General features: G+C 55.5%; 1 protein-coding gene across 2 annotated transcripts in view; it reads right to left on the reverse strand.

Moving 5' to 3' along the window:
- Positions 1-13,226: 13,226 nt before the first annotated feature.
- Positions 13,227-19,882, reverse strand: part of COA8 (cytochrome c oxidase assembly factor 8) — a 19,546-nt gene continuing 12,890 nt past the window's right edge. Inside the window, exons 4-6 of one of the 2 annotated variants that reach the window (XR_013338220.1) lie at positions 16,785-16,875; positions 13,797-13,988; positions 13,227-13,531 (exon numbers count right to left, since the gene is read on the reverse strand). Coding sequence is in view for 1 of the 2 variants with exons in the window: in XM_077776515.1 (XP_077632641.1) it covers positions 13,883-13,988; positions 16,785-16,875 (197 nt within the window). In the remaining variant the exon portion in view is untranslated. Of the gene's footprint in view, positions 13,532-13,623; positions 13,989-16,784; positions 16,876-19,882 lie in introns of those variants that run through there. The other variant, XM_077776515.1, reaches the window with a different exon arrangement.

The raw sequence follows: 19,882 nt of genomic DNA on the forward strand, positions 1-19,882 counted from the left end.
CGAGCCCGGGGTCGGGGCTGCTGGGGCTCGGCTGCCTCGCGCTCTGCCCAGGTCACGCCCTCTCTGGTCTGCGGCTTCGGTTCTGAAAACCACCGTGAACAGATGTGCAGGGGTGTCTTCCCGAAGGAGCCGCGGACCGCGGACCGTAGGCTGCGGGACCGCTCCCTCCACCCGAGCAGCGCTGCCGCACTCCGGGCGGAAGGAGGAGGCCGGGGGCGCAGCTCCGTCAGCCTCTCTCTCCCAGCTCTCTCCGAATGCCGGGAAGGTTGGGCCTGGGCCTGACCCCGGCCCCCAGCATTCCTGACTAGCCCCTTCCCACGTGCGCGCTGGGCCCCCCTATTTCTGGAGCACCACTGAAGCGAGGCTGCCCAGTTCCAGGCCGAAGCCCCCAGGAAGCGGGGTGACTGCACTTCTGTGCTTTGGGGACCCTCCACTGCCGCGGTGCAGGCCCTTCCAGGGCCACGGGCGGGGCCCAGGAGGCGCAGACATGATGCACAAACAGGCAGGAAGGGCAAGTGAGTCTCTGCTGGAGAAAATGCATTGCCGCCGGGGATGTGGGTTCCTACACTTACCACCCACTGTTGAGCCACAGCATCCCCAGTGCCCGGAGCCAGATGAGCCGTCAGGCATAAGAGAACATGTGCTGGGCTTCCCACAGTATGTGGCCTGGAGGCCTGGCCTGTTCTATGTGATTATCTAAAAAGGGCAATGCCAAAAACCCGGAGAGGTGAGGGCAGCTGCCACCGACAATCACAATCCAGTGTGATGGACACGAAGATAGAAATAAGCACCCGCGGGGGCGCCAGGGGGGGAGGGCTACTGGCTAACTAGGTGGGTGCAGCACACGACTCTTGATCTCAGGGTTGTGAGTTCAAGCCCCACATTGCTTGAGATTGCTTAAAAATAAAATAAAATCTTGGGACGCCTGGGTGGCTCAGTTGGTTAAGTGTCTGACTCTTGATTTGGGCTCAGGTCATGATCTCGAGGTTTGTAGGATCAAGCCCCATGACAGACTCTGCACTGATAGCACAGAGACTGCTTGGGATTTTCCCTCTCCCTCTCTCTCTCAAAATAAACGCACACACACAAAAGACAAAAACAAAAACCACAATCTTGGAAAGAGAGAGAGGAAGAAAAGAGAAAAGAGAAGAAACTGGGGGCCTGGAATTAGGCACATGTCATGGAAAACTGAAATTCTCACTGGGCATCTGCCTATTTCATTATGAAAATATTCAAACATGCAGGGGAAAATGTACACACCGCCAAGATCGTACAATTCACATTCTGCTCTGTTTTATCTCCTGTCTCTCCATTTCTCCAAACCTCTCCCCACCCCTCTAGACACTGGCATGCATATCATTAATGGTGTTCAGTATTTGTGTTTTCAGGGGGAATTGACACAACGTGAAATGCACATGTCTGGGGGCGCCTGGGGGACTCAGTCGGTTAAGCAGCTGACTTCAGCCTGGGACGTGATCTCCCTGTTCCTGAGTTCCAGCCCCGCGTCGGGCTCTGTGCTGACAGCTCAGAGCCTGGAGCTGCTTCAGATTCTGTGTCTCCCTCCCTCTCTGCTCCACTTCTGCTCGTACTCTGTCTCTGTCTCTCAAAAATGAATAAACATCAAAAAACAATGTGAAATGCACACGTCTGAAAGAGACCTTCAAGGTGCTCTGATCACTGTTTACATGTGTGACGGAACCCCTATCTAGAAATGGAATGTTGACCCCACAAAATTCCCTCATGCCCCTTCTCAAGTCCCCCAAACACTGTTCTGTTGTTTTGTTTACTGTAGTTTAGTTTGGCTGCTCTGGCGTGTTACGTAGATAGAAGCGTACAGTGTCTGCCTTTCGCGTCTGGCCCCTTCCACCCACGTGGCAGTTTTACGCTCACCCAAGCTGACTGCTGCCCCCTGTGGATGACGCCCTGGGCTGCCTCCGCTCTGGTTAGTAGAACTAAAGCCGACCTGAGCTCTCTTGCACGTGTTCCTGGGAAACACGAACTGTCTTTTCTCCTGGGCGAAGACCCAGGAATGGAACTGCTAGGCTCTAGGGTAGGTGTCTGTCTAGTTTTATCAGAACCTTGTAGGCCTTTTCCCTGAGCAACTGACCACTTTCTGGCCCAGCAGCGATGTAGAAGCTCCCACACGTGGCAGTGTGCTGTACAAACACCCTTGAGGAGGCGGCCGGCCACAAGGGACGGTCAGTGCCTCCGCGCATTAGGCTCCCAGGCCAGCAGGAGTGGGGGAGGCATGGAGCGGTGACTCGCAGCCACAGCTGCACCCGTATGGGCTCCGCACCTGGATTACAGAGGGGCCCTGGGAGGCGGCGAGGGACATAGTTCCTCAGTGACAGCCCAGCCCCCGGGCACAAAGTCCCTTCATAAGACGTCCTAAACCAATGATTCTGCTGTTAAAAAATGATTTAAAATGTTGGACTATGTGCTCCAAATACGCAGCAAGAGATGTGGTGGTGACAGGGGACGCGCGGCCTCCATCTTTGGAGAGAAGACACGTAGCTGGTGAGCGGCCTGGGGACGGGCCCCCCAGCAGGCACAGCTCAAATCTGACACTCCCATGGCAGGTTACATTTCCCATAGTAGCCACGCTAACCACACGTTCTTCTTACAGTGTGGCTCTGACACTCCTCCCAGGCAGAGCTGTGGTCTCTGTCCCCTTCCTTTGAAGCTGGGTAAGCCTGTGACACAGTGGAAGTGACACGATGTGACTTCAGAAGACAGGCCTTGAAAGGCGCTACTGGCTCCCCCCGGTTCTCTTGGGAAGCTCACTCTTGGGGCCCAGCCGCCATGCTGCTGGAGGAAGCCCAAGCAGCCACGCGGGGAGGCCACACAGGGCGCACTTGTGCAGACGTCCCAGCTGACAGCCAGTGTCACTGTCACACACGTGAGTGAAAATGTCTCCTGTGAGATCAGCCATCCTTGATGTGCCAGTCCAAACCCCTGACCACAGAGTCTGTGAGCCTCACAGAAGGGTTGAGACCTGTCACGGAGGTTTGGGGTTGTTTGTTACACAGCATGAGTGACTGGCACGTTCTCTTGGGTCCCCGAGCACAATCCGTTCCTCTGAGCACTCATGGGCCTTCGTGAGCTGGCACCTGGGGGTGCAGGGGCATCGGTTAGGAATGTGCTCGGCCCTGCCTCACTGCATTAGGCCCTCCACCTCTCACTGTGGCCAAAGTAAGCAGCACGGGCCCCCCAACAGCTGAGGCGAGGCTGGTCTTTGTGGTTCCCAGCAGGACGCACAGGCAGTGTGACAGGAGGCAGGGGCGAAAGAGGAAGGGACCGAACTAGGGCCCGTGGGAGGAGCCACACTCGGCTGGAATCAGGAGACCAGGCCCCAGCCCCAGGCTCCTCCACAATGTAATCTCAGCCTTTTCCCCATAAAATGGGGGTAATTGCCCTGTCGGTCTGCCTCCCAGGAACATCATGAGGAGACGGTGGGTGGGAGCCGGTCCTGTGTTCCACCCCAATCCCTGGGGGGGCACCTGAGCCAATGGCCGAGACTTGGGGGAGCCTTCTAGGGAAGGGGCCCAGCTGGAAGCTGGGGTCTCCTAGGGCCACCGTGCCACTGGGCAGCCTAGGGCCACTCTTCTTTTTCTAGGGCACATCTACTAGAGGGCCCAGAGCCGAAGGACTCCAGAAGATTCCAGGCCCTGGGCTGCTGCCCCACCTGCCCCACACCCCTCACCCCCAAGGTCACAGGTGGGGTCACATGGACAGTGTGGTGTCCCTTCCCCTCCCTGCACCTACCTGCCTCCTCTAGGAAGCCCCCCAGTACTCTCTCTCCCTGGGACCCTGCCAGCCTCAGCTCTGTACTCCCCACAGAAGGGCACCCCAGAGAGGGGATCACCAAGCCTTTCCTGGGGTGGTTCTCTTGGTTATCAGCTCTCCACAGGCCCTGCTTCTGCAGAACTCTGGACCTCAGGGACCCACAATATGTTAGCCACCCCTTTTCTACCACAGATGGCTGTGATTCTAGAAGGGGGTGTACTTGCTCAAGGACACAGATACGGGGCTCCTCAGATGGGCAGATGGAGAGCTCCTTCTATCTTGGATAAAAATAGCCACGCAGGTGCCAAGCCTGACTCCAAATCAGCACAGGCTGCTCCTGCCCAGTGACAGTCCCCTCTAAGAGCAGAACATTGTTGGGGGGCTTTAGCCCCTGGATGCCTGACAGCAGCTGGCCGCCGGCTCCGAGGTGCTCCCGCTACGGAGGGCAGCCTCCGGCCGGCTCTTCCTGGTCCTCAGGGCCATCCAGGGACTGGACTCGCCTCCCAGCGGCTGAGCGTTCTGGGCGCAGACCCCTCCTCAATGCCCTTGGAGGCTCCTGCTGCCCTCCCCAGGGCCTAGTACAGGCTCTTCATAAATGGAGCTAAACTGAATGAATAAATGAAAGAACAAGCAAACAAATGAACAAGAAAACATTCAACATCCCAGGTGCTGGATTTCACACATCCCGGGTGGAAATCCCGGTCTTCATCTGCCTCACCCCTCCCCTGTGCCACCTGTGGGTGGCCTTGAACTTCTGGATGCTGCCATGGGGGAGGGAGGCTCTGTGTCCCAGGGCTTCCTTACCTCTGCCTCTAGCTAGTATATGATCGAGTCTCAGCCCGGCCCACCTTGTAGGAGCTGAATTTGCTGCTGCAGTCCAGACGTCACGTCTTGGCACCTCACCGTCCAGAAGGAGAGAGCCTCACCTCCCACCCATCAGTAAATGCCCCAGGCCACAAGCCCACCGGGCCCCCAGGCCAGAACACCTTGCACTGCTTGGCTTAGCTGATGTTCCCCCTCCCCCCCCCCACTGCCGGGAAGGTGCTGCTGCAGGATTGGGGCTGGGTGGTGGGGCTGGGGGGGCAGCCACGTACAGGTGGCTCTGGCTCTCCAGGCTCACACAGCCCCACTTGCTTGGGCAGCACCCCCGGGGGCTGGTACAGGGGGCCGCCTGCAAGCTCAGACTGTCCACACCAACACCGGTCTGGCTCACCCAATCAGGTCGTCAAACCCGGGGCCCGTGTCCGCCACCCTCTGAGCCAGCTTCCTTCTTTCCTCTCCCCAGTTCCCGGCTGCCTTTCACGCCTGTCTACACAGGAAGTGCGATTATGAACACTGTTTGCACTGGTTTCTTGTAGCTGTCCTGGTCCCTGTATGACCTGCTGGATGCACAGTCCTGTTTGGGAGGAGGCTCACCCCCACCAGAACCGCCTCCTCGTCAGCGCAGCCCGGGCCACATGACTCCAGAAATGCTCAGGAGAAAGGGGACCTGGAGGTGGGAAGCCGGCGAAGGGCTTAGAGTGTCACCCTAGGAGCAGTTGGGCCCCAGCCCGCCTAGACACCACTGCGCCCATCTCCGTGCGGAGGCAAAGTCCAGGCCTGAAGGGACCCGCAAGTGGGGCAGACCCAGGCCGCCCACCCGCAGGGAGGCTCTCAGCCCTGCACGTGTTCGGTGCCCTGGGATGAGGCGTGCCAGGCTCTGCCCAGCTCTGCGGAGTAGACGGGAGGACGAGGCAGGCGCTGAGTAAGGAAACGCACAGATGCACATATCATCACAACGGGCGAAAGTGGAAAAACTCCCAGCCTCTGGAGAGTCTGGGGTGAGCCTGCCTTGGCTGTGCCGGGTGTGTCCGTCTGCCCTGCGTTCCGGGCCCCGGTCCACACCCAGCACCCGCGATCCTGTCTACACAGAAACTCAGCACAAACCCTATCCCACGTGTTCACACCCACGTTCCGTGAGCACCAGCCAGGGCAGGCAGTGGCATCCCACTTTACAGATGGAGAAACTGAGGCTAGGAGAGGGGAGACTGGTGGCAAGTCTCGACTCACATCCAGTCACTGCACCAAAGTCGAGTGCCCATCTCTATGCTTCAGTAAGACTAAAGCTCGTACCGGGTTCTCGGCTCCAGAGACGACACACTCGGGAAGAGACGTAGCAGGGCCTCTGGAAGTTTCAACGATCGATTGATTCGAGAAGTTGCTGATCCATCAGACATGAGTCTCGCTCCCCTTTCCCAGGGCTGCACATCCACTCAACCTCATTCCAAAGCGCTACATTCCTCCTGCCACTGTCATTAGCGCTAAGTCTGGAGCCCGCCAGAGTATGTTTGCTGGGGCTGCTGTGACAAATGACTGAAAACGGGGTGGGGGCGGGGGGGGACAAAACAAAAGAAGTAGCTTCTCTTACAGTTCTGGAGGCCAGAAGTCAGACGCCGAGGTGTGGGCAGGGCCGGCCCCCTGGGGCTCCGAGGGAGGCGTGTGCAGGCCCCTGGCCAGATGGTGGCTCGAGTCCCCGGGCTTGACGACACACCAGCCCAGCCTCTCTCGTGGTCACGTGGCCTTCCCTTTTCTGTCTGTGCCTGTCACAAATCTCCCTCCCCTTTGTAAGGACACTTGTCATTGGATGTAGGGCCCCCTCCTAAACCCAGGGTGACGTCACCCCGATAACCTTAATGACATCTGCAAAGTCCCTGTTTCCAAACAGGGGCACAGTCCTGGGTACAAGGGACGCGTCTTCTGAGCGCACTCACCACGGTCGGCCTGTCCCTGGAAGCAGACTGCTGATGCCCCATTTTACAGATGAGGCAAGTGAAGTGTGGAAAGGTGGACCTCCGCTCTGTTCTCAGTGCGGACGCATCCCGGGCCTGTGAGAGGGAGGGAGGGGCCTGGCCAGAGGCCCTGCGCTGTGGAGAGAGCCCCCAGGACCCCTGCAGGCATTGTGAGCGCGCCCCGAATCCATGTGAGGATCTGGGCGCCTGTCTGGCAGACAGCAACACTCGCTGACTGTCAGCGCTATTTGGTAGAAGGGCCAGGGCCCCCAGCCGCACTCACTCAGCACATCTACTGGCCCAGGTCCACTGTGGTGAGGCAGGGGTGGGGGCGGGGAAGGCGGAGGGGAGGCCGACACAACTCTGCCCCTACAGAGGCCGCGTCCTCCGGGCTGGGCGCCTCCAAGCACCGAGGGCGAGATTCTGGGTTTTGCAGGCAGATGACGAGGCCGGACCCTGTGCTGACAGAAGGTCCCACTTTCTTTCTTTTTTAAATGTTTGTTTATTTTGAGAGAGAGCACAGGTGGGGGAGGGGCAGAGGGAGAGGGAGAGAGGATCTCACGCAGACTCTGCCCCATCTGCCAAGAGCCCGACGCGGGGGTCGATCCCACGAACCGTGAGGTCACAACCTGAGCAGGGATGGAGAGGCAGACGCTGCACCCACTGAGCGCCCCAAGTGCCCTACGAGGAGGGGCTAGGGGACCGACTAGGGGCGGCTCTGAGAGGCGTCCCGGCCGCCACGGCCAGGCCCGGGGAGGCGCCGAGCACGGGCCGGGCTGCTTCTTTCTATAAAAGTCTCGTCTGCCCACTGGTTCCTCTGGCAAGAGGCCTCCCTGGCCTTTCAGAGCAGCGCCCGCCGCCCGCGGCCCTGGCTCTGTGCGCCCCTCTCCACTCCGCATGAGCCGCAGACGTTCTCACAGCAAACGCATCTTTGGGTGTGTGCGCTGGGGCTGGGGGAGCACTTACAGCCCCCAGATACCTGGACAGAAACCGCCCCTGGAAATCCTCCGACCGCGTCTGTGCACCTCACCCCCTCCTCCCGCGGCTCCTCCCGTACTTTTCCGCCCAAGGCCTGACTGAGGACAAACTGGACAATCATCACTGCACATCGATAGCCAAGTAGCTGCAAAGGCAGCTTGGAACAGCCTGCGCATTTCTGGAAGATTGATCAAGTCGTTTTCAGTGGCGTGAATGGGAAGAGATTTCCTGGGAGACCTGTGGGCTGAGCAGGACGTCCAAGGAGCGGTGTGTCCGGCAAGGAGGATGGCGGTCCCCTCCATGGGCACGGGACGCCGCGTCGCCCGCGAGGGCTGTCTCATCCACCGCTCCACGCCCAGAGCCGGGAGCAGGGCCTGGCACGCGGGAGCTTGGATCAACGGGAAGTGAAGATCCTGCTGCCCTCACGGAACCCAAAGGGAAGGCCAGCGTGTGCCCCGGGCCCCGGGGTTCACCATCCGTGCCCCACAGCCATGCCTGGGGCTGCGGCACGCACGGACTCTGAGGACTCCCAACTCCAGGGGCACCTGGCCGGCTCAGTCGGTAGAACATGTAACTCCTGATCTCGGGGTCATGAGTTCAAGCCCCGCATTGGGCATGGAGCCTACTTAAAAAAATAAAAATAAAAATAAATAAAAGAACAAATACTGTATGATTCCATTCACATGCTGTCCCTAGTATATTCAAATTCACAGAGACGGAAAGAAGAGTGGGTGTCAGGGGCTGGGGGAAGAGGTGAGGGTTAGTGTTTGATGGGGACAGTTTCAGGCTGGGAGATGAAAGTGCTCCAGGGACGGGGGTGGGGACGGGGGCATGACAGTGTGAATGTGCTTCATGCCGCTCAGGGGGGCACCTCACAGGGCGTCAGCGCCCCCGTGGCTCAGCTGTGCAGAGGGGGACATGTGGCCGTGACATGACCCCCCAGCCCCCACCGGGGCCCCTGCCACATGGGCTTCGTGAGCAAGAACCCCCAGCCTCCCCTTTGGGGAAACTGACCCACCAGAAAGAGTAAAAGTGTACACTTCCTGCACTGTTCTCATCTGCTAACCAGAGACCCTGTGCTTTACCTTCGTTTTTAAAAACAGAAAAAAAGGGCCCCCCGGGGCTCCGCTGGTTAAGCATCCGACTCTTGATTTTGACTCAAGTCACGATCTCACAGTTTGTGGGATCGAGCCCTGCATCAGGCTCTGTGCCGACAGCAAGGAGTTGGCTTGGGATTCTCTCTCTCCCCACCCCTCTGCCCCTCCCCTGCTCACGTGCTCTCTCAAAAGTAAAATAAACATTTGAAAAAATTTAAAAACAGTTCTCTCTCCCTTTCTCTTTGTCCCTCCCTAACTTGGATTCTGTCTCTCAAAAATAAAAGACATAAATAAATAAATATTTTAAAAATTTAAAAAAACAACAGAAAAAGCAGGGATGCCTGGCTAGGTCAGTCAGTGGAGCATGCAACTCTTTTTTTTTTATTTTTAATTTATTTTGAGAAAGAGTGTGTGCATGAGTGAGCAGGGGAGGGGCAGAGAGACGGAGAGAGAGAATCCCAAGTAAGCTCTGTGCTATCAGTGTGGAGCCCAACTTGGGGCTTGAACCCACAAACCGATGAGATCATGACCTGAGCTGAAACCAAGAGTTAGATGCTCAACTGACTGAGCCCCCAGGCGCCCCAGCCCGCAACTCTTGATTTTGGGGTTGTCAGTTCCAGCCCCACACTGGCTGTAGCCATTACTTAAAAGTAAAAATCTTTAAAGGGCTCCTGGGTGGCTGTTACTTACACGTCTGACTTCAGCTCAGGTCATGGTCTCACGGTTCATGAGTTCAAGCCCCACGTCGGGCTGTGTGCCGACAGCTGGGAGCCTGGAGCTGCTTTGTATTCTGTGTCTCCCTCTCTCTCTGCCCCTCCCTTGCTCACACCCTGTCGTTCTCTCTCTCTCTGCTCCTTCCCCTCAGTCACTCAAAAATAAATAAACATTAAAAAAAATTACTGGGGCGCCTGGGTGGCTCAGTTGGTTGAGCGTCTGACTTCGGCTCAGGTCATGATCTCACGGTTTGCGGGTTTGAGCCCCACGTCGGGCTCTGTGCTGACGGCTCAGAGCCTGGAGCCTGTTTCGGATTCTGTGTCTCCCTCCCTCTCTGACCCTCCCCTGCTGACGCTGTGTGTGTATGTCTTTCTCTCTCAGAAAAAAATAAAAACATTAAAAAAAATTAAAACACATCAAGAAACAAGAACACAAAACACCAATGCCTATAAACAGTACCTAACACATAGAGGGGAAAAAGACTCAATTTTATTTTACTTTTTAACTCAGAAAAAACATTAAATATATCAGACACATTTTCAGGGAAAAGTTGTATACGTCCCTGACCTAATCTTCATTCTATAAATATTTAAAGTCCACAAAAAATACTTTATTTGAATATGGTTATGACAGAAAATCATCTTTTTTTTTTTTTAAGCTTACTTGAGAGAGAGAGAGACTGCAAACAGGGAATGACAGAGAGAGGGAGAGAGAGGATCTCAAGCAGACTCCATACAGAGCCCGATGTGAGGCTCGAACTCATGAACCACGAGATCATGACCTGAGCAGAAATCAAGAGTCGGCGCCTAACTGAGCCCCCCAGGCCCTGTTGGCCCCTGGCTTCTGATCGCTGCCTCCCCACTGCCTGTGCCCAGAGCTCATGTGAATAAGTTTCTGCTCCTCGAAACCTCCAGACACTTACCTTTAGGAGCCACGAGCATGCCAAGAAGAGCCGCCGCTGGTGAGAGCTCTTACGTGGTGTAAATACCACATAAATACTCGTGCCGGGTCACCAGCTGCCAGCTGGACAGCGGGGGACCAGGAAACAAGCTTTCTGGAACACGAGGCCAACTAAACTCTGAGACAACACATCCCCACGTCTTGGAGTCTGAGTCAGGAAACACCTGTATTTGAAGAGGCCTCTTACCAACAGCACATGCGTCTGGCTGTTCGACAGTCCCACGGGTTACAAAATACGAGGGATTTTCAAACTCTCCCTCCGCCTTCGCGCAGAATAACCTACAACAACGTGCTTTAACGGTCTGTTGTACCTTCACTACCCACTGGGACTCACTTTCCTGAAAAACCTTTCAGATGACCCACTTGTTTTTTGCTGTTACTATGGAAAGTTACCCTTGGAATCTTTAAGAATTGATGTATAGGGGCGCCTGGGTGGCTCAGTGGGCTGAGCGTCTGACTTCAGCTCTGGTCATGATCTCACCACTCATGAGTTCGAGCCCCACGTCAGGCTCTGTGCTGACAGCTCAGAGCCTGGAGTCTGCTTCCGACTCTGCGTCTCCTTTTCTCTTTGCCCCTCCCCTGTTCATTCTCTCTTTCTCACTCTCTGTGTCTCAAAAACAAAATAAACATTTAAAAAAATTAAAAAATAATTTAAAACATTAAAAAAACTAATGTGCAGGGGCTCCTGGGTGGCTTAGTCGGTTGAGCGTCCGACTTTCGCTTAGGTCATGATCTCGCGGTTCATGGGTTCGAGCCCCGCGTCGGGCTCTGTGCTGACTGCCAGCTCGGAGCCTGGAGCCTGTTTCAGTCTGTGACTCCCTCTCTCTCTGACCCTCCCCTGCTCATGCTGTCTCTCTCTCTCTCTCCTAGAAATAAATAAAAATATTAAAAAAAAATTAATGTGCAAAAAGAATTCATAACAATACCACTACAAGTTGCTGTTTATTCCAGTGTCCCATATTTAGGACAAAGGTGATCTTCAAATAACTTGAAAGGAAGAGCTCACGGGGACCCTGATCCTGCCGGCAACAGGCTGACAATCCCAGCGGAGCGGAGCGGAGGGGTGAGGTGAGGAAACGACTGGGGGTGGTTCCGTGAAACCCCAGGTTCCGGGTTCCATCCTTGCTGTTTGGTGCGTGCGCTCCACCCCACGGGGACCTCTGTCAACAGAAAGCTGGAGAACAGGGCAGGGAGCCTGAGCGCCGGGCAGCGCTCCCTGGGAGGCATGGCATGGGCAGCGCCAGCTCTCCTGGGCATACAGGAGGCCGACAAGGCTCTCACATGCACCCCCACTCTCCACGGGGCCCTTAAGGCCTCCCCGGGAGGGGGCCTGGGGGTGGGACATGCTTCCTCTGCTTTCTGCATTTTCTCCATGCAAACCGTCTTTGCTGGCAGCAGTTTAGAACCACAGAGGACACCGAGGCTTCAGACTGTGTTCCCTGCCTCAGTCTGCACCACAGGCTGTCTGCCAAGTGGCTTTGGTTAATTCCGGAACCCCATCTGGCCCTGGTGCACATGCGCCCTAACGCAGCCCGGCTCTGAAGGCCACTTCCCGGTTGCCATGGCAGGTGCCCCCGTGCAGGCCGTGACTCCCCCCAACAGGGCTCCAGGCCCCTGCATGCTGTGGCTCCCCCCCCCCAACAGGGCTCCAGGCCCCTGCATGCTGTGGCTCCTCCCCCCCACAGGGCTCCAGGCCCCTGCAGGCCATGGCTCCCCCTTCACAGGGCTCCAGGCCCCTGCAGGCCGTGGCTTCCCCCCCACAGGGCTCCAGGCCCTTGCAGGCCGTGGCTTCCCCCCACAGGGCTCCAGGCCCCTGCAGGCCGTGGCTCCCCCACGCACAGGGCTCCAGGCCCCTGCAGGCCGTGGCTTCCCCCCACAGGGCTCCAGGCCCCTGCAGGCCGTGGCTCCCCCACGCACAGGGCTCCAGGCCCCTGCTGGCCCTGGCTTCCCCCCACAGGGCTCCAGGCCCCTGCAGGCCGTGGCTCCCCCACGCACAGGGCTCCAGGCCCCTGCAGGCCGTGGCTTCCCCCCACAGGGCTCCAGGCCCCTGCAGGCCGTGGCTTCCCCACGCACAGGGCTCCAGGCCCCTGCAGGCCGTGGCTTCCCCCCACAGGGCTCCAGGCCCCTGCAGGCCGTGGCTCCCCCACGCACAGGGCTCCAGGCCCCTGCAGGCCGTGGCTTCCCCCCACAGGGCTCCAGGCCCCTGCAGGCCGTGGCTTCCCCCCCCCAGGGCTCCAGGCCCTTGCAGGCCGTGGCTTCCCCCCACAGGGCTCCAGGCCCCTGCAGGCCGTGGCTCCCCCACGCACAGGGCTCCAGGCCCCTGCAGGCCGTGGCTTCCCCCCACAGGGCTCCAGGCCCCTGCAGGCCGTGGCTCCCCCACGCACAGGGCTCCAGGCCCCTGCAGGCCGTGGCTTCCCCCCACAGGGCTCCAGGCCCCTGCAGGCCGTGGCTTCCCCACGCACAGGGCTCCAGGCCCCTGCAGGCCGTGGCTTCCCCCCACAGGGCTCCAGGCCCCTGCAGGCCGTGGCTCCCCCACGCACAGGGCTCCAGGCCCCTGCAGGCCGTGGCTTCCCCCCACAGGGCTCCAGGCCCCTGCAGGCCGTGGCTTCCCCCCCCCCCCCAGGGCTCCAGGCCCCTGCAGGCCATGGCTCCCCCTTCACAGGGCTCCAGGCCCTTGCAGGCCGTGGCTTCCCCCCCACACACAGGGCTCCAGGCCCCTGCAGGCCGTGGCTCCCCCACGCACAGGGCTCCAGGATAGAAGACAAAGAGAGCCTTGGCACTTTATAAAATGTACCCTTACTTCCTAGTAAACTCTGCCCTCAGCGTGGGGCTCAAACTCACAACCCCAATAACAAGAGTCACATGCTCTACAGACTGAGCCCACCGGGTGTCTGTAGAGCGGTCCTATTTTAAATAATGCCGATTTTATTTTTATTTTATTTTTTTAAAATAATGCCAATTAAAAAAGATCTGAAAAACAGAGATGTGGTCCAGCAAGCAGGACGTTCAGGAAAAGTTTGAAAACAAAGCTCCACCTCTTGCAGGAAACGGAGGAATGTTCTCCGAAGGTGCCTTTGCCGTCACCTGCCGTCTCCCTGGGCCAGAAGCTGCACCTGCTGTCAGGTTTGCAGGCACGAGTGTCCCAGGACCGCTCGGGTCACCAGTGCTGACGGGGGCACCTGGCGCTGGTCACGGGAGGGCGTGGCGTGGCTTCCAAATCACTCCCGCCTGCGGACTCAAATTTGCAGATCAAGTACACTAATATTTTTTTATGTTATTCCATTTCAAATTGGTAGAATTCAAAACACAGAACACAAGTGCACAGTGCCTGGGTTTTATTTAGTATCATGTCCGTGAGCCAGGGCCGGCTTGGGATCCACAGCCGGGAGAGGCCCGGGGCCTGCAGCCCACCAGGACCCCGTTCTCCTAGGGCACCCTGTCCCAACATAAGTCAGGGGCCCCCAGGAGGAAGGTGCGGAATCAGGTCACTTACAGGTTTAGGGCCCTTGGAAAATGAACTCGCAAAGCAGCTGCTTCCCGCGGGAACCGGGACACCAGCGCGTGGCTCAGGGTGGGCTTCTAAGCGCTGCTCTTCCCTTGCTGTGGTCTCAGCTTGTTCCAAAGCCTCTCCAGGGCCACTTTTCCCATGAAGAAGGTGATGGCAAAATTGCGCCTGTACCAGTCTCTGCGGAGAAGCAGGCCAAGCATGTGTGACGCCCCAGGGACTGAGGACCAGCACCCCGGCTTCCGAGGGGAGCTCCCAGCTGAGAGGCAAGTCCTCCTGACTATCCCCCACCTTTCCTCACCACCTCTTCCTTTTTCTGCCCTCATTAAATCTACACTGTCCCTAAAAGCCTTCGCTCCTTCCGCCTGGATGTTCATCAGGGCGAGAATAAGGCCCAGCAAGCGCACGGCCAGTGCAGCCCAACCCCCACCTTGCCCACGCCGCTACAGCCCTCCTCTGGTTTTTGCTACAAGACTCCAGAAGAGGAGTCTGGGGCCTCAGGAGTCCGGGACCGTTCCGGCGGAGACACAGCTGTTGAGTGATGGGGGCCCAAGCGCTGGGCGAACAAAGGCAGGACCCCGTGGGGACCGTCCTGGTTTGGGGCCTTGTTTGCGTGAGAAGCGCATGGCAACATACTCCATCCAGAGAAGTTACTCTATCACAAGTGCCGATGACATAAAGCTCCAGACCCTCTTTCTGTAGCTGATCAGGGCTTCTGTGCCTCGAAGTGGATAATTCCAGGACTTCCCCTGAATACTGGGATGGACTGCACCAACATGGGCTCACTCGTCCATGAGTTACTGTACAAAGCTTGCAAATTCACCCCACTGCTGAATGGGCAAAGCTTGGGAAGTTTCCACGACAGAACGCACACATTCCAGGCTCTAAGTGCTAAGCCCTTGGAAGCTGAAATGCCGATAAGTACCAATGCTTTTCAGCCAAACGAACTAACGAGTGAACATGGAACTTCTCTTCCTGACCGGACTCCTATGACTTACCGGGTCCAGTACAAAAGGAAGCAAAATGACCACGGGCTCAAAAGGAACGAGAGCAAGAGGTAAAGATACTGGTTCTCTGGAGTCTCTGGGTTGGCTGAGCAGACGACCACCCCCCTCGTGAGAACCATCTTACACTTCTATCCACTCACATGATGCTATAAATGGGAAGTGTGCCCTAAATAAACAAGGCTTCCAGGAAAAGAAAACCAGTACCCCATCGAGATTAAAGTTCTTTGGTTGCTAAGGAGAGGCCAGATTCCAACCCACCGACACTCTGACAAAACGTAGGGAAACGAAACTCTCCCTGTTTCCACGGGGAAGACAGGGGCAGGAGGCGGCATGGGTACGGAAGGGGCACTGAGCTCCTCGACACCCGACCTTGGGTGGGACTGGCCCCTCTCCTCTGAGCTCCGCACAGCACACGGGCTCTGGGCCCACATCACACCTCACACTGGCCTGACGGAATCTCCTAGCCGGCTTGTGCTGTGGGACTCCTCTTGAGCTCGCCCACCCTCACCCACCATCCTCTAGATCTTACCTGTCCTGCTGACGGACACTGGCACTGTCACCTTCTATTTTATTAAGTTTATTTTTATTTATTTTGAGAGAGAGTAAGTGGGGGAGGAGCGCAGAGCAAGGGAGAGAGAGGAATCCCAAGCAGGCTCTGCGCTGTCAGCACAGACCGGATGTGGGGCTCAAACTCACCAACGGTAAGATCATGCTCTGAGCCAAAATGAAGGCTCAAGGACGCTTAACGACTGAGCCACCCAGGCGCCCCCAGGCTATCATCTTAAACAAGGTCTTCCGTGAGCCCCCCCCCCCCCACTCCATATACCCTTTCCATACTTCCTGCGACCTGGTATTGCAACGGAGACCCCATGGAGGCATGACTAGACCCCATGCCTCACAGGTGGCCCTGGGACCTCCTCCCACATCCCACGGGGGCAGCTGGCCCAGCGTGTGCGGCAAGGCGACCCCGGTGCAGGGGCATCACGCCGCCCGCTCCCCTGCCCGCTGGTTTCAGCGCCGTGGGTGACTGCTGCCCACACCCACTGTTTCACCGAGGAAACGTTACTTCTCCAACTCCCACCCCTGCTGCTTTAGCTGCCGTCCTTCTACGAAGACAAATGCTCCTTCGTGTGGTTCCCCTGAAATACAGTCGATGCAGGAAAGGGCTGAACTCTCTGGGCTCTTTTATATATCAACGTGCAGGACGAGTCGCTTGCCTCGCAGGGTGCAGAGGGGACTGCGCTTCTCGGCACCGTTATGACGGCAAAGGTCTCTGCAGACCTGATACACTGTTAATCCACTGCACTCGTTTCCTTTGTGTGGCAGAAACGACCTCATCCTTAGCCTGTGGGAGCCCCCCAAGGAGGCTCCTGTGCTGTTCTCCCGTGACCCCGCTGGTCTCTGAGCCTCCTCTGTGACTCCAGGTGTCTTACCCCATCGTGTGCTGTTCCCACCGCAGACTTGCTTCTCTAAGGAGCCCAGGTTCCCTTCAGTGGGAAGTGGTGCTTAGAACCCACTGTCCAGGGGGCACCTGGGTGGCTCAGTCGGTGAAGTGTCCCAACTTTTGATTTCCGCTCAGGTCATGATCCCAGGGTCGTGGGATCCAGTCCTGCGTTGGGCTCCCTGCTGGGCATGGAGCCTGCTTAAGATTCTCTCTCTTCCCCCACTGCCCCTCTCCCCGGCTCACGTTCTCAATAAACAAACACATAAACAAACAAATTAAATAAAAAATATATAAAATAAATTTTTAAAGAAGAATGCGCTGTCTGAGCACTAGGGTGCAAACTGTTATGGGGTGGCCATGCAAATTGCTGTAAGCTGTCAATTTTATTTAAAAGTATAAAAACTAAGTTTATAACAACATCTGCCTTTAACATAAACATCAATGTCACTGAATTCTGATAAGAAAATAATCCTACCCAGTATGGATACGATATTCAAAACTGTAGGAAAAAAAGTAAGCACTTACCTGTTATAATACATGTGTTTCTGAAAATTTTTACTTAAAAATTCCTTGTAAAAGTCAGCCATTTCTTCTGCGTCTAATGTTGCTTTTTGACCTGAAAATTAACGCAAGTTAAACATTAAGATGTGAGAGGAAGAGATCCACAAACCACTACTGATCTAATAAAGGAGGTCAGCAAGATCAAAATACAAACATCAACTGTATCTTTCTAAACACTAGCAATAAACAATCCAAAAATGAAATTAAGAAAACAATTTCTGAGGCGTCTGCATGGCTCAGTCAGTAGAGCATACAACTCTTTATCTAGGGGTCATGAGTTCAAGCCCCTCGCTGCACACAGAGTTTACTTAATAAAAATATACATATATTAAAAAAATAATTCCATTTACAATGTTATCAAAAATAAAAAACAGGAATAAATTTGAGAAGAAGTGTAAGACTTACACACTGAAAACTACAAAGCGCAGATGAAAGGAATAAAAGAAAGCCCGAATAGATGGAAAAACACTCCACATTCATGGTGTTAAAGGCTGGAGACCGCCGAGACTACACCCCAAGCTGGCACACAGACTCAGTACAGTCCCCAGCAAAACCCCAGCTGGCTTTCTGGCAGAAACTGAAAAGCAGATCCTAAAATTCATGTGAAAATGCAAGGAAACACAGCAGCGAACACAATCTTGAAAAAGAACAGGAGCGGCTGGGTGGTTCAATCGGGTAGGTGTCCGACTTCGGCTCAGGTCGTGATCTCGCGGTTCAGGAGTTCCAGCCCCACATCGGGCTCTGTGCTGACAGTGTGGAGTCTGCTTGGGATTCTCTGTCCCCCTCTCTCTGGCCCCCCGTGTGTGTGCGTGTTTACATTCTCGCTCTCCCTCTCTCTCAAAAATAAACGTTTTTTTAAAAATGTTTTTAATTAAAAAAAAAAAGAAAAAAGAAAAGCAGCACCTGGGTGGCTCAGTCGGTTAAACACCCAACTTCAGCTCAAGTCATGATCTCACAGTTGATGAGTTCAAGCCCTACATCGGGCTCTGTGCTGTCAGCGCGTGGGGCCTGCTTGTGATCCCCTGGCCCCCTCTCCTGCCCCTGCCTCATTTGCACTCTCTAATAAATATTTAAAAAACAAAACAAGAACAAAGTTGGAGGACTCACACTTCTCAATTTCTAAACTTACTACAAAGTTACAGTAATTAGGATGGTGTGGTAACACCCACTTAACTCATGGGTTAAATGTCCGACTTGATTTTGGCTCAGGTTCGTGACATCAAGCCTTGCGTCAGGCTCTGCACTGTTAGATGCTTGGGATTCTTTCACTCCCTCCCTCCCTCAAAATAAATAAATAAAAATTTAAAAATACATATTATTTAAAAAAAAAAAAGAACTCAAGAGTCCAGAAATGAACCCAAACATTTATGAGCAAATGATCTTCAATGAAGGTGACAAGAAAATTCAATGGGGGAAGAATAGCCTTTTCAACAAATGGTGCTAGACAGCTGGAGAGCCACGTGCAAAAGTATAAAGTTGAATCCCTACCTCACACCAGCACAAATACAACCTCAAAAAGGGCCAAAGACCTAAACGTGAGAACTAAATTAAAAAACTCTTAGAAGAATACAGAAGCAAATCTTCATGTCCTTGAACTAGGTCATGCAATTTAGGTATGACACCTAACACACAAAGAGAAAATAGATGAGTTGGACTTCATCAAAATTAAACACTTTTGTGCTTCAAAGAGCACCACTGAGAAAGTGAAGGGGCAACCTATAGACTGGGAAAAAAATATTTGCAAATCACCCACCTAATATAGGCCTCACATCCAGAATATGCAGAAAATGCTTAAAACACAACAAGAAAAAGAGAATAACCCATTTCAAAAACGGGCACAGGAGGGGCGCCTGGGTGGATTATTCAGTTAAGCGTCCAACTTTGGCTTAGATCGTGATCTCACGGTTCGTGGGTTTGAGCCCCGCGTCGGGCTCTGTGCTGACAGCTCAGAGCCTGGAGCCTGTCTTCCCATTCTGTGTCTCCCTCTCTCTCTGCCCCTCCCCTGCTTGTGCTCTGTCTCTCTCCTTCTCTATCAAAAATAAAGAAACACTGAAAGAATTTTTTCAATGTGAATTTTTGGTATCTGAATTCTCTCCCAGAAAAGAAAACAGGCTGAGGAAGAAAATGACCCCCCTGTAACATCACACCCGGACAGTCCCCATGCTCATTTTCTTGACCCCTAAGGCAAGCTTGGTGTGTGTCCCCCAATACCCATCCCGCAATACGCTTCGTCACGTCCACTCAAATGCCTTCTGAAGCATCTAACAAGAAATGTGCGCGGCCCCTGTGAGGGAATGGACTGCTTCCTAACTCGATGCATCCTGGCTCAGCAGCCCACCCACCCACGCCGCCTGGCCTGGGTAGATACCGGCCTGACCAGTCCATCCCTGAGTCAGCGAGCACACACTCAACCAGGTAACACACCCAGTGCTGGTGGGGACCGGTGACACACAGGGACTAACGCGGCCACCTCCACGGTCCCCCTCGTGTGGTGGGAAATGCCAATCACAGCGCCCGCCCTCAGGGCTCCCCAGACCTCCCAGGGCAGGAACCAGCCTGGCGAGAGAAACACGGCCAGAGCGCGGCCCACCGGCCAGTCTCAGGACACCCAGTGATGGCTCAGAGGTGAAGGCGCTCCGGCTTCGAATCCCCACGTCCCACAGGGCGCCTGGGTGGCTCAGTCGGTTAAGCATCTGGCTTTGGCCCAGGTCATGATCTCGCGGTTCATGGGTTTGAGCCCCGCGTCGGGCTCTGTGCTGACAGCTCAGAGCCTGGAGCTGCTTCGGATTCTGTGTCTCCCTCTCTCTCTGCCCCTCCCCTGCTCACACTCTGTCTCTCTCTCTCTCTCTCTCAGAAATAAAAAACAAAACAAAATTAAAAAACGCTGAAGCCCCGAGTCCCAAACAGCCACTTGGATCTCTGCCCCCAGGGCTCTTACACACACAGAGGCCCGCATCCGAGCCCCTACCTTGGGTTTTGCATGCTTGCCCCTGGCAGGTGCTGTCCCCAGGCGGCCGGTCGCACGGCTGAGGTCGATGCTCCAACCCCACTTGGGTCTAGGG

Source organism: Crocuta crocuta, unplaced genomic scaffold (genome assembly GCF_008692635.1).
Source record: "Crocuta crocuta isolate KB4526 unplaced genomic scaffold, BGI_CrCroc_1.0 scaffold8, whole genome shotgun sequence".
Classification (NCBI taxonomy): domain Eukaryota; kingdom Metazoa; phylum Chordata; class Mammalia; order Carnivora; family Hyaenidae; genus Crocuta; species Crocuta crocuta.